The following is a 13,640-nucleotide window of genomic DNA, read 5'->3' as shown; positions in this document are numbered from 1 at the left end:
AGTAGCGGAGCCCCAGTGCCTGACGGCCTGAGAGCGCACTCTACTAGGGGTGTGTCGACGTCCTGGGCCCTCTGCAGAGGTGTGTTTTTCAGGACGCCTACACGGCAGCAAGTTAGTCGTCTACCTCGACTTTCGCTGCTCTCTTTGGCCTGGACGTGGCAGCGCCCTCCATGGCGTACGCAGTCCTGGGCGCGGTTTCCACCTGACGGTGGGGTAGATGCATGGAACAGACGTAAGGTCGGTTCATGCCCTTGTGCCTCCTAGGGGGTGTTGACGTCCTGGGCCCTCTGCAGAGGCGTGTCTTTCAGGACGTCTACATGACAGCGAGTTGGTAGTCTCCTTGACTTTCGCTGTTTTTCTAGCCTGGACGTGGCGGCGTCTTCCTCGGCGCTCGCAGTCCTGGGTGTGGCTTCCACCTGAAGGTGGGTAGGGGCATAGAACGGATGTAGGATCTGTTCATGCCCTTGTGCTTAGTATGTCATAGGCCGAAGTCCGGGCCTTAGGTCAGTAAGGCGGACTTCGGTCTGTTAGGGCCCTCCACTAAGATGGACAGGCTGTGCATGTTTTTTAGATCTTAGGGCTGACAATGGGTTGTCAGGGCCCTACTTTCCTGATTCTTGCCTCAGACCCGGTGGGTCTGATGGCGTCTGGGTGCTGAGGGCCACGCCCCTGGGGGGGCGGGGCCCTGGCGCCCGGTACTGGGGCAGGTATTGTGGTATCTCGATTTGTAGATACATTCCGGGGGTTTATATCTCCCATATGTGAACGAGAGAGCAATGTAGCAAAACTAAGGGTTACTTCCGTAACCCCGGTTTTGTAAATTGCGAACGAGTTGTTCACAGAAACACCCTTCTTTTTGCTTCACCGTAGGCAGAAGGAAGCTGGTGTATCAAGAGAACGACTTCCGCATTCCGGTCTCCTATAATACCTTCGGGAGGGGATTACCGGAAAGCGACGGAAGACCCATCGGGCCAAAAAGGGTTTGGCCCTGAGGGAGTGAATGTGAAGCTTCTATATCATCGCCAGAGGGCGCTGTTTCCCATATGTGAACAACTCGTTCGCAATTTACAAAACCGGGGTTACGGAAGTAACCCTTAGTTTCACGGCAATCGGAGGCATTTTGTTCAAAACGGGCCCCTCCTGCAACTTTGGAAGCCAATCTTAGCCAATCAGGATGGAATATGAAAAATCAGACAGATTTGTCTTAATCACATGACTATAGAGCTAATGTGTACCGATTTGCGTAATGTTTGGACAAAATCTATAGGAGTAATAGCCAAAAGTCGCCATGCTGGTGGCGCTATAACAGGCCGATGTGAAATATTTGGGCCAGAGATTCTACTCTTCTCTGGCCTCCAGGGAGTGTGCGTGCACGGTTTCACACCGATCGGTCCAAAGGTGCCGGAGATTAGCTGTCCACAGACGGACGGACGGACACACACAAGGATGCACGGACGGACAGGGGTGAATACATAGTCTCGGCCACGCCTTTGGCCTGGCGGAGACAATTAGTCTTGCGACTTTACTCACATGATTACGAAGCATCAACTGGCGGTGAAATAGAACTAATGTATTCAAATCTTCATGACCCAGGGGCCGTGGGTTTGACGTCAGGATTTCAGTACAGTAGCATTTGGAATCACTTTGCGGCTCAAATGGTTCATTAGAAGCTAGCATAACTTTCCTTAGTGATCTTGTCTCTCTCTGTTCTAGCATTCAATCCTGCAACCACCCACCACACATTACTATCACAAAACATAAAGACGCGTAACTAGACTATAGCACTGTTTCTCATGAATGGATCACAACATCTTGCCTGAAATGCCTTAAAAAATTATTCCACATATGCAAACGTTCGTTCCTCCACAACGCTCTAAATACAAGGCACCCGAGGCCTTCTGCAAACCATTTGAAGTCACTTTTGTTTGCACTTCAGTCAGTGAGCGTGTATCTGAGGAAGTGGTCCTGGTATCAGCCAAGCTGCTAACTGGGTAATTAAGGATGGCTCTGTACACTCCAATTAACAGGCATTGGTGGAAGTGGGCTTGGTGTATGCTGCATGAAGTGGGGTCATGTGCTTCGTGTCACGACCAAGGACTAACACGTGTGAGCAAGTTGAAGGAGCCATACATTAGATCATGGGAGGGGACAAGGAAATAAGCCACGTTGAAGCATAGCATTTGTTTTCCATGGCAGCTCTCTTTCTCTGCCTTTCTCTCTCTCTCAATCTCTCACTCTAACTATCCCTCTCTCTCCCTCCTTGCTGCTGATAAGGCCTCAGAGGAATTCTGTTCAACAGAAGAACCTGCAGGAGACAGTAGTACTCCTCAACCTGGTTAGTTTTTTCTTCTTTTTTTGTACTTTCATTGAGAAACAACTTCCCTGTCTGTACAGACTGCATAGTGGTTCACTATCTTGTTTTCCTGCACAAATATGCATGCTGTGAGAGTTTCGGAGATTCAAAACATTAAGCCATATGCATAAAATGATAGGTGGGTATACTTTATGGTAACTGCAGTAACTATTTTTGTTTTGGTGGAGGTGGTTAGAAGTCACTTGCCATGAGTAGATGATCAGGAAAGAAAATAGAAAGCAGCTTGGCATACTGCTGATACCATGCAGTATGGTATCAGAATGCTGCTAATGCCGTCATAATAGTTTTCATGGTACTTAGTACTTGGTGGCTAGTCTGAGATGTCACTATTTAAAGAGTGTTGTTTGTCCTATGCCTCATTCTGAAGAAGACTATGTGTCGAAACGTTCATCTATAATAAAGCCTTGATTGGCACTTTTGCAAAGTCACAGTGTGCGGACTTTTATCTTGACTTAACTCCTTTCAACCTGGTGTCCCTATTTTGGTCATGTCATTAGAGGTGAAATCTTTCAAAGATTTTCCACACATTTTCACACAATATGAAAATAGCAGATCTACAAGGCCAATGTGTCAGGATGTGATGCATTGTGAGCTTGTAGATCTGCTATTTTCTGTATTCGTCAAACGTCATAAAAATTGTTCCAACTCAAATGAATGGCAGAGTCCACACCACAACTATGATGACAACATTGATAAACAATATAGTTATAGTTATATAGTAGTATAGCCCTTAAGTGAGTTGAGTTGAGTTACCCTCCTCTGACTTTGTAGGACAATAGGTGATGCAGGCAGTGGAACTACTCTTGGACGCTTCTGTTGAGGTCCCACCAAAATAAACGTTATCAACAGTCAGTCACAAGGAGTGCGTATGTAAGAATGCTGTGGTCCCATCATTACCCATCTCCACCAGTGCATAAAATTTCTCCTCTCTCAATTCTATTTTGATAAATAAGGTGCTTAGACAGGACTTTCAAAGCTTTTTGTTGTCGTTGGTGTTAAACGTGTTCTATAGAAAAGGAGAATGAAGCTCTGAATACATGCATTCTTCACCTATTTTGCTATCTTTCCCTCTTTCAGTCACCTTCCCAAATAGACGTACATTCAAATAAAACCATGGACACACACACACACACACACACACACACACACACACACACACACACACACACACACACACACACACACAGAACAGACAGCCCAGATCAGGTGGAGACGGATGGATCAATGGATCCACACCACCGCCCCTCATATGCCCATGCCTCATGACTTCACTCCTCTGCGATCCTATTTCTATTGACTAAACGCTGGCCACACTTAAATCTGCCATTGTGGTTATTAATTACTCCTTAGAGTTCAGTTAAAAGCCCAGAGAGGGAGACAAGGGTTTGGAGGGGGGAGTGAGGGAAGAAACATAGGAGCAAGGAGGAGAAGTGTAGTAGCAGGGAGAAGGAGGAGGGGGGGAAAGGAGAGGAGGGCAATGAAGCCAAATTCATGCTCCGTCGCACAATGCGTTGTGAGCTCAGAGGTTGCCTATTTTCGACGCGTGACACCGGTGTACAACGAAGTATGAATCCAGCTTAAGGAGGATGGGGAAAGTTGTGTGTGTGTGTGTGTGTGTGTGTGTGTGCGGGGGGGGGGGGGGGCGTACAGGAGGAAACAGCCAGGAACAAAAGACCTACCACATGGGGATCATACCTCCCACAGCTACAAACCCACACATCCCTGTGGCTTCGCAGGCAGAGGTTGAGACCACCTAGGCAGAGGAGTCCCTGGGGGGATATGGACGCCCAGGAAATGAAATGATTCTCAGACAGGGGAGGTTTGCAGAGACGCAGATGTGTGCATGGGCTCTGATATCGACTGAAGAATACTTACAGCCAAGCCCACGGCACTCTGCTGCTCAACACAGAGATTTAACTTATCTAATTGTAAATGATAAATAGTCATCCTTCCATTACAAAAGTTTGTTATTAAGCCATTTAATTTCTGCTGGAAAGTTACATTATATTTTATCAAAGAAAGGTTGATGGATGTCCTGCATCCACATGTTTACAAAGTGGAGCTGCCTGATAGAGCCTTTACTGGAACTATTAATTTTACTCAAGGGCATATGTTTGTACATCATGTAATAATAATAATAATCACTTCTTTACACGTGAACTTGGATGTGATAATAAATGTGATTCTGATTCTGATAATAAGTTGGTGAATAATAGATTATGTTGGTGTGGCGTGTTCTTGCGGAACATGCCACACACACCAACCACACACTGCTTCCTGACCTTGAATCTTGAATCTTGAATAAGGTTTATTTGGCATGTAACTTCGCTTGTACCAGGATTGGTGATATAATTGGTATTTCACAAGTAGGCCTATGCACAATATAGCCTACACAGACTGTGATAGGAAGTGTCATCTTTGTACCCCCATTGACACAATTTCACCCTGGGGCATCGAATAGTGGTAAACAGTGACGCATATTCCATGGGCCCTGGGCTGATACCAAAGACCCCTAAACAAATCCATAGTTTATAGACTTCATTGATGAATTCATTATTCCGCTGGTGTCACAGCAAAATTGCTACTGTATTTGAAGGTGCTTGTCTATTCACATAGCCTGCAATACTAACTTTTGTCAATTCTTGTGCAGGCTAGTAGTGTTTCCATAAATAAAGGATATCCCACATGGTAAAAATGACAACACATATGATCACATTTCAACAACAGACTCATTCTCTTAAATGTCTTTGGAATGGGATGATTTGGAAGGATTCTTTCCCATTCCAATGTATTATGTATTATTCCTGTTATTATTTGTTTCCCCCCAAAAGTAAAGCCAAATCATCCTTTGGAAGGATGATTTGGCTTTACTTTTTGGGGGGAAACAAATAATAAACGATATTGGCAGTTAGCTATAGGGCACAGGCTATTAAAATGTCAAAATTAAAAGCTGGGATATGTAGGCTTAGGCATATTATGATGATTAGACTCATACTGTCGCCTAACTCGCCTTAATTCACAACATCAACTTGGCCTGGACGCGTAGCAGCGTACAGTGACAACATTAACATGAATGAACGCATGATACGCATCGCACGCGGGGGGCTGCTATAGCTGGCTGATGGAATAAATGTGCTATGCATGCTCTGCTTGTCGCCTGCCTGTGGGAGCCGTGGCCAGCAGGCAGGATTTATAATCGTGATGAATCCCCGCGCTCGTTGCAACGCAGGTCTTAGTAATTATGGCTGTCGTTCCGTCGACGGAGCGCGAGAGAGGGAGGGAGGGGAGAAAAAAAACAAGCCGGTGGAGGCATTTTATCTTAATCACCGCGCGGCTCCATTCAAATTAATTTGACAAGTTTTCCCCTCACGCGAACCCGCCGCCGCAAATCCTTATTAGAAGACGCCTAGCGCAAAATGACACCCCCCCCCCGCCCCCCCCACGTCCCCCCCTCCTCCTCTAAACGCCTCGTCACATCTACGACTACGATAGAAATAAAAATAACTTGAGAGGCGGAGGGGGAGATAAGGGGGGAGGAGGGAGGGGGCGACAAAAAGGTTAAGACGCGTCTTCGCACGTATCTCCCTGTAGGGCGCCCTGAGCCAACAGCCATCCCCCCTCCCCAGTGCTCCTCGTGTTTCTATAGTCGTTTCCAGCCAATGATCAGTAGGTGTCCACATCGCAGCTTCCTCACCTCAGCACCAATCAGCCACACACAGCGACAGGAGACACTGTACGGACCCACACACACACACAATACACCCCGGACTAGAAGGAAACGCACCACGCACTGCATGCTCTCTCTCTCTTTATGCGAGACCTCCTCTCCTCTCTTCGCCTATTTTATATTACTTTTAGCCCTCAAACGTGACCGAGAAAGTCGGTAAAAAAAAAGGTCCTTTTGTTTTGAGCGGCACACTCCACTTTATTTATTCTCTCCCTCGGCAGTCAAAGCTATATGTCTGCTCTGCGCGTCTTCTTCTCACGTTATTATTTGCATTATTTCGCGGTGATGTGCCGCTGTGTGTTTTCAGACTGGTAGCAGACTGGGATTTCCTCTTTAACAGCAAACCTGGTAGGTGATGATGCTCTCTCTCGTCCAATATTTTGCCATCTAGTGTCATATTTTTGCATGTCCTTTTTTCCCCCTCATCTCTCCCGATTTATGTCTGCTTTTAGCTGTTTCCCAAATTCTCCAGGAAATATCAGGAACAATTTTATCGGGCTATTTTTTTTTGCACAACTCACACAATTGATTGCATGACCTTTGATCTAAATGTGTAAAGATACATTATTAAATATCGTGGTGCAGATGCACAATAGCTCGTCATCGGACGTGGCTGTAGTTTCTTTCTTCTTTCCGCTTCTCTCACTCACGTGCACCTCTGTCTCTCTCTTTCTCTCATTCCCCCTTTTTCTGTATGTCTGTCTCTCTCTCTCTGCCCCCCCCCCCCTCTCTAAGTATTGAACATTTCTGTCTCTCTAAACTTTGTTTACAGGCTGAAAATCAATGTCCGTGACTTGATTGCCTTTGGGCTGGTATTTCGCTCCGGGGGTGAATTGATTAAGTAATAATGACCCTGAGGAGGGCTGATCATTAAGCCGTGGAGGTTTTGTTTACTGGTGTCGCTGGCTGTTTTGGATGCCACATCCACACTCAAACTACACATCACACATCTGGATTTATAATGATATAGGGTCTGGAGGAAATTAATGATATAGCATGAGGATATGGATGCATATTCTTGAAGCTTTTCCCTCAGCTAGAGTTAATGATGCAAACATTTTGAAAACAAACAATATAGCCTAACCACCAGAGTATATATGAATGTATTAAATCATTTTTCATGCCCTACATACTAGGGCATGTTTAGAAGCTTCAGACATGCACTTTCAGTAGTCAGAAGATGGCAGAGACCACCCCAACATGGCCTCTCCAGTCCTAATGTGTATTCATTATTTTCAAATTATTATTTTGTATTATTATTTTGTTTTTAATGTGTATTCTTTTAAGACAGCTGTTTTGGGTTCACGGAAGTGATTTGAAAATGCTTTAGTGTTCTAGCTATTGATCAGGATTAAAAGGCAGAAAAAGCCCAGAAAGAAAGGTAATGGAAGTAGAAGGGGAGAGATGAGTCTAATGGCCTTTTATCTGTGGAAACTGAATCCAGACAGAGTGAAGGATGGAGAGAGTCAAAGGAAATGGAGCCCCCACCACCACCACAACCCAACACGCACACACATGCACGCACACGCGCGCACACACACACACACACACACACACACACACATACACACACACACACACACACACATACACACACACACACACACACACACACACACACACACACACACACACACACACACACACACACACACACACACACACACACACACACACACACACACACACACACACACACACAGGCATGCACATCCCTGTCCTAAGGCTGCTGACACCGTACTGGGTCTGGTCCTATGATCTGGATTGAAATTCACCAGTGAAACTATATGCAATGCACTCCTGCCATTGAGTAAATGCAATAGAGCTGGCCATGAATGAATACCAGGTGCTCTTAACAGGCTGGACTGAGCTGCATTTACATGGAGGCGGCTGGCTACTTTACTACCATTCAGATAAGATCACTGATTTGGAAATTTTACTGTGTTTCTCTATAGCACCCAAAAGTTTGTTTTGATATAACATTTTACGTCTTACTGTGAGTTCAGTCGTAAGCTTTTATTCAAAGTGCTTGTGATAGTAGGTACCTTTGTGGTGCTTTAGTATGGAGTTTCATGCTGAGTTTTCTTTTTCTGAATTTCAGATTTTGTTTAATGTCTTTTTTATACTGGATAGTTAGGTTTATATCACATGAAGAAACATAGCGTTGTTTATCTATATACTGTATATGTTAATTACATCCTGTGAAAGGAGTTGATTAGACTTCCTTCATAATATCTAAGAATCTCTTGACAACAGATCTAACAGAAAACATCTCAAATGTCTGCCATCTTTTCAAGCATGCTAATTCTCTTTCCCATTATTATGACATTGTGGTCTGTCAGCTATCACATTATTGTCACCAGATAGTGATCAGCTTATGTGCGTAAGGTATATTTCATTATAAAATAATGCAGAACATAAATGACATGTCAGCCACTTCGTCAAATGTTTAGCTTTCATCTTTTTGGAAGTAAAGTTGTGTGTGTGTGTGTGTGTGTGTGTGTGTGTGTGTGTGTGTGTGTGTGTGTGTGTGTGTGTGTGTGTGTGTGTGTGTGTGTGTGTGTGTGTGTGTGTGTGTGTTGTGGGGTGTGTGTGTGTGTGTGGGGGGGGGGGGTTGAAGGGATGAGGAACATGGGAAAAACAATTTATGATGTATTTGTTGTATCTGTAATTATTGTCTGTTTCATTTTTAGCACCGTGGAAGGCAAACCAGGATGGTATCGCATTGCTGGTAACCAGCTTCAATTTTGACGAAGGCCCACAGTGACCCTACTCTCTTCTCATTAGCCCTCGACCTCGCCCCCTCCTCCCTCCCTTTCCCCCGAGCCATGTCAAGCATAAACGCAGCGCTTTGCATTGAAAATGCACAGGCAAATGCAGACGTCGCCTCCCTGTTGCAAAAGGAAGGCCTGGATGGTGGATTAAGTCAGCTTTTGGATTACAATGCAGAGATGGAGAGGTACCGGTCATTTGCGAACTTTTACAAAACCAATGGGGCATTTCCACAGACGGCAAAGATTGCCCGCATCACAACACCCATTTTCCCCAGCGCTCGGATCGCCGGCATGTCCCCATGGAACTGTGATAACGCTGCCATGCTTTGGGGGAGGAAAACGGCAGCGGCAATAAACCCTAATAGGACCGGCATGCATAGAAATGACTCCCAGAGGCCGGGGAAGCCTGGCGTGCCGCCAGAGACGCTGCAAATGGCAAATAATAATTTCCTCTCTACCTTATCCCCCGAACACTGCAGACCTCTGGTAGCGGGAGGAGAATGCATGAACAAGCTGAAATGCAGCGCTGCTGAAGCAGAGATAATGAATCTCCAGGAACGCGTTGGAACTTTTTCCGCCATTCCGGCTTTAGGGGGCATCTCATTACCTCCCGGGGTCATCGTCATGACAGCCCTTCACTCCCCCGCAGCAGCCTCGGCGGCAGCCGTTACAGACAGTGCGTTTCAAATTGCCAATCTGGCGGACTGCCCACAGAATAATTCCTCGGCATCCAGTGGAAACCCGGCGAAGAAGAAGAGGAAAAGGTGTGGGGTCTGTGCGCCCTGCAGGCGGCTAATCAACTGCGGCGTGTGCAGCAGTTGTCGGAACCGCAAAACGGGCCACCAGATCTGCAAGTTCAGGAAATGCGAGGAGCTGAAAAAGAAGCCCGGCTCATCGCTGGAGGTGAGAACCAGGGGAGGCTGCACACCCCCCTACTTCCCACCCCCCCACCCCTTTTCTTTTGTTATTATCCCCCTTGCACTCCAAAGCATTAACCTTTTCATCCAGTCACGTTTCTAAGCCCTTGAAAATTGTTTCCATGCCCACCCATGCCTGAACGACCCCCCCGGCTTCTCAAATCTGCCTACCCGCCTAGCCTAATTGGCAGTAATTAGGGGTGTTTGTGCGGAGCGCAAGCTGAGCTTGGCTCAGACACCCCTAATTGCTGCCAGTCAGCGCCGGGGCTGGAACGCATCCGAACAACCCTGGGCTTGGCTCAGCTCCAAGGCAAGGCTGGGAAATGGTTTTTCAGCAGCGCAGAGCCATCCCTCTCTCTGCACTCGGTCATTTTAACCAATTATGGAAACCGTCTCTAGACGGGGCGGGAAAGGGGGGAGGTGGTGGTGGTGGGGGTGTAGGGGAGAAAAGGGGGAGGGGGGGTGGGTTGTGTGTGAGAGAATCAATATCCCACAAAGCCTCAGCCTCCGACCACCGGGAAGATGCTGAGAGCGATGGCAGGGGCTGCTGATGGTGTTTCTCAAAACACCATCCCCAGTAACCCCCCCCCCATACACACACACACAGTCACACACACACTCCAACACCACCACCTCACACAGGGGAGGGAGGGGATTGAGCCGCTCCAGTAGGCCGATCTTCCCACTGATCCTATATGAATTGATTGCGCATATGAGGGGGTTGAGGTGAAATCATTTTATATTCTATTTGGGCCGCATTATGGGCCAAGTATAGATCAGCCTAGTGAGTGATGCACAGAATTGGGGGGGTGGTGGAGGGGGTTGGGGATTGGGGGGGAGAATGCAATGAAATCAGTGCGACAGAGCAGAGGTACTTCCTGCACAACTAACTCCTAAACAAAGGGGAAGAGGAAAATATACATTTGCCACAAATGTAATTGACAGGTAGCAGGAGCATTCATTGGAACACATTGAAAGGGTGGTGTTGTTTTTAATTGCTGTATTGTTAATTGATTTATTTAGGGGGCTGACATTTACTGCATCGCAGGACCAAGGCAGGATTATAATTGTAAAGTTGGAGCTAGGGTGGTGTTCATCCTGCCAGTTTGAACTGCCTCCATGACTCTACATGAGCCCCGTATGGATGAGTCACCGACAGATGCACCCTGAGGGCCAGATGATTGGGCTAATTAATTAAGTTATTACACGGAAGAAAAAGAGGTTAATCATGAAATATTACTTAACCACTGAAGCACTATGCACCTTGTCGTAGGACAAATTGCGGAAATAGACGATCTACAAGCTCTACAAAGTTACTTGGAGATCTGGATAGTGAATTGAACAGTCCAAAATAGGGACACTAGGGCTAATGTGATTAATCAACTTTTTTTCTTTTCTTTTTTTTTTTTGCCTTTTTATGCCTTTATTTAGAGAGGGATAGGGAAAGTAGGCTGACAGGAAATGGGGAGAGAGATGGGGGGTGACACGCAGCAAAGGTCGTCGCGAGCGGGAGTCGAACCCGTGACGCGCTGTCAGACTGGCATTGTAGCCTAGAATACCTGGACCATCACGCTACGGCCCAGGCCTAATCAACTTTTTTTTTTTTTTAACTGTACCTTACATACAGTATGATTCCTTCCTTCACAACATGTCAGTCATCATGAGTGCTTATGATTGGGTTTAGAACTAGAGAAATCTTTTGTTTCTCATTGGGAATTTATTGTTTTGCTTAGTTTTTCCATGAACGTGTCACATTGTGATCATGCCTTTCCCCTCTGCTATAAAGCACCGTGTCCAGTGCTCACAGCATGTCATAGTGAAACTGTGACAATATGAATAATAGATCACAAACAATGCACTTTACCTGAGTGTGTGTGTGTGTGTGTGCTCATACATGTCCTAGAAGACCATGTTGCGACGAGGTAGTGAAAGGGAATATAACACATAGTTACTATTTATTTATTCATATGTTTTACAAGGCATTATATATGTCCAGACTTAGCACAGAGTGTTTGTTGCTGGGAGATTTTGTATTATGCTGGTTGAAGCGTGGATGTTTAGGAGTGTCCAGTGTGACAGCCTGACGCTGTTATGTGAAGCTATGTTGTTGCTGTGTAAATGCCAGCGTTTGGTGATTTCAGCTGCAGTCGTGGTTTCTTTGCTGGGGTGGATAGAGCTATATATTATGAGTATTATAAGTGATCGACAGGTGACAGAGAAACATCAAGTGAGTTGACCTTCAGAAAATAAGCTTAAAATGATCAAAATCTGATGACTTCAGCTTAAGTCTCAGGTCTCAATCAACCTTGTTTTATCTTTGTAATGCATTCTAATGGAGATTTTCACATCAGTTCACACGATATTGGTTGTAATGCTTTGTCTCAAGTCACTGTAATATAGTATTCTAACTTGAAATCTGTTACTAGCATTATCACTAAGTGTTAACGCTATTTCTGCCTTAACTTTTTAAGGTCATCACGCACATTCAAAATATGAACTCTAGTTATATCCTAGACCAAATGTTTTGTGGATATGCAAGAGACAGTGAATCTTTTCTTTATCCATGTGTAGTGTGCCTGTAAATTCCTTGTTTTCTAAAGCTTTTATCTGAAGTCTCAGGCCTTAACCACTTAATCACAGTAATCAGCGATTCCCAACCTGTGGGCCAGGGCCCACTGGTGGGCCGTGGAGGTATTGCAAGTGGGCCCCCACTTCATTGGCAAAACACTAAGAAAGTAATGATAATATTAAATGAACCACTTAAACCCTCTATACTTAGGGGACATGAGTCACTGGAAATTATTTGCAAATGTTCCCCACGGAATAGAGATGCCGGGGATCAAGTGGTTAATGTAAAAAAGTTGTGTAAAAAAAGGTAATGGGATTTTTTAAACCTTTTTAAATAATAAATAGGAACTTAATACTATACTAAATTGGTTCCATTAATCTAAGCCGTAACATGATCAATGTGTTTATCAACACCGGATTCGATTTGATTGATCGTTAAAATAAACATGAGAATGCACTGATTGGCTGCCGTGTTAAGTGATCAGATTTCAATTGGTTCTTGTTTGGGAACCGCTGCCCTACAGTATGTACTTTCTGATTGTGGTTCCCCTTCGGTCTATACTCGGTCCCCTCATTTTCCCCCTCTACACCAAATCTCTTCCCCCCAAAAGTACCCAAACTGTTGTGAGCTTTGTGTGGATCTGCTGTTTTCTCCAAATGTTCACTTGTTATGACATACCTACTCAACTCAACTCAACTCAAACGTTATTTATAAAGCACATATTACAACGACCAAAGGTCGACCAAAGTGCTGTACAGGTTAAAACAAAGAAACAAGACTGACAAAGACAAAGGAAACAGATTAAGACAGTAAAACAAAAAGAGGCATAACAAATAATGCATTACAAAGAGAAATAAAAAGGGCTTAAAAACAGCATTACAAAGTTATACAATTTACACAATCAAACAGTGTCAAAGGCCACAGTGAAAAGATCTGCTTTTTTTTTTTGTATCGTGAAAATGTGTGCAGATCTTTGAATATATATATTTTATTTTTTAAAGCGAACATTAGTAACTCAAATCTTTGCTTCTTTGGGGGGTCCCTGGAACAAAATATGTTTGAGATGGGGATCTGCGGCCAAATGCATATAACCTTGGGTGGTCCACTCCTTGACAATTTGAAAAGGTTTGAGCACCACTGATATTATGGCAACATACGTTTTTCATAAACCTGTTTTTGTTGACATTTGTAGATGCGTTCCCGGATTGAATGGGTTAAACTTTAACCCAGTGTAATATAGACTTTAACCGTTAAAGTCTAGTGAAGGAGCTAAGCGAAT

General features: G+C 44.9%; 1 protein-coding gene across 1 annotated transcript in view; it reads left to right on the top strand.

Annotated features, from left to right (window-relative positions):
* Positions 1 to 6,205: 6,205 nt before the first annotated feature.
* Positions 6,206 to 13,640, top strand: part of cxxc4 (CXXC finger 4) — a 52,256-nt gene continuing 44,821 nt past the window's right edge. Inside the window, exons 1-2 of the mRNA XM_080450343.1 lie at positions 6,206 to 6,449; positions 8,795 to 9,778. Of these exons, the coding sequence (XP_080306469.1) occupies positions 8,930 to 9,778 (849 nt within the window). The 5' untranslated portion in view covers positions 6,206 to 6,449; positions 8,795 to 8,929. The remainder of the gene's footprint in view (positions 6,450 to 8,794; positions 9,779 to 13,640) is intronic.

This window comes from Gymnoscopelus braueri, assembly GCF_963280865.1.
Source record: "Gymnoscopelus braueri genome assembly, chromosome: 2".
Classification (NCBI taxonomy): domain Eukaryota; kingdom Metazoa; phylum Chordata; class Actinopteri; order Myctophiformes; family Myctophidae; genus Gymnoscopelus; species Gymnoscopelus braueri.
The sequence above is the reverse complement of the archived record's forward strand: the minus strand, read 5'-3'. Positions and strand labels throughout refer to the sequence as shown.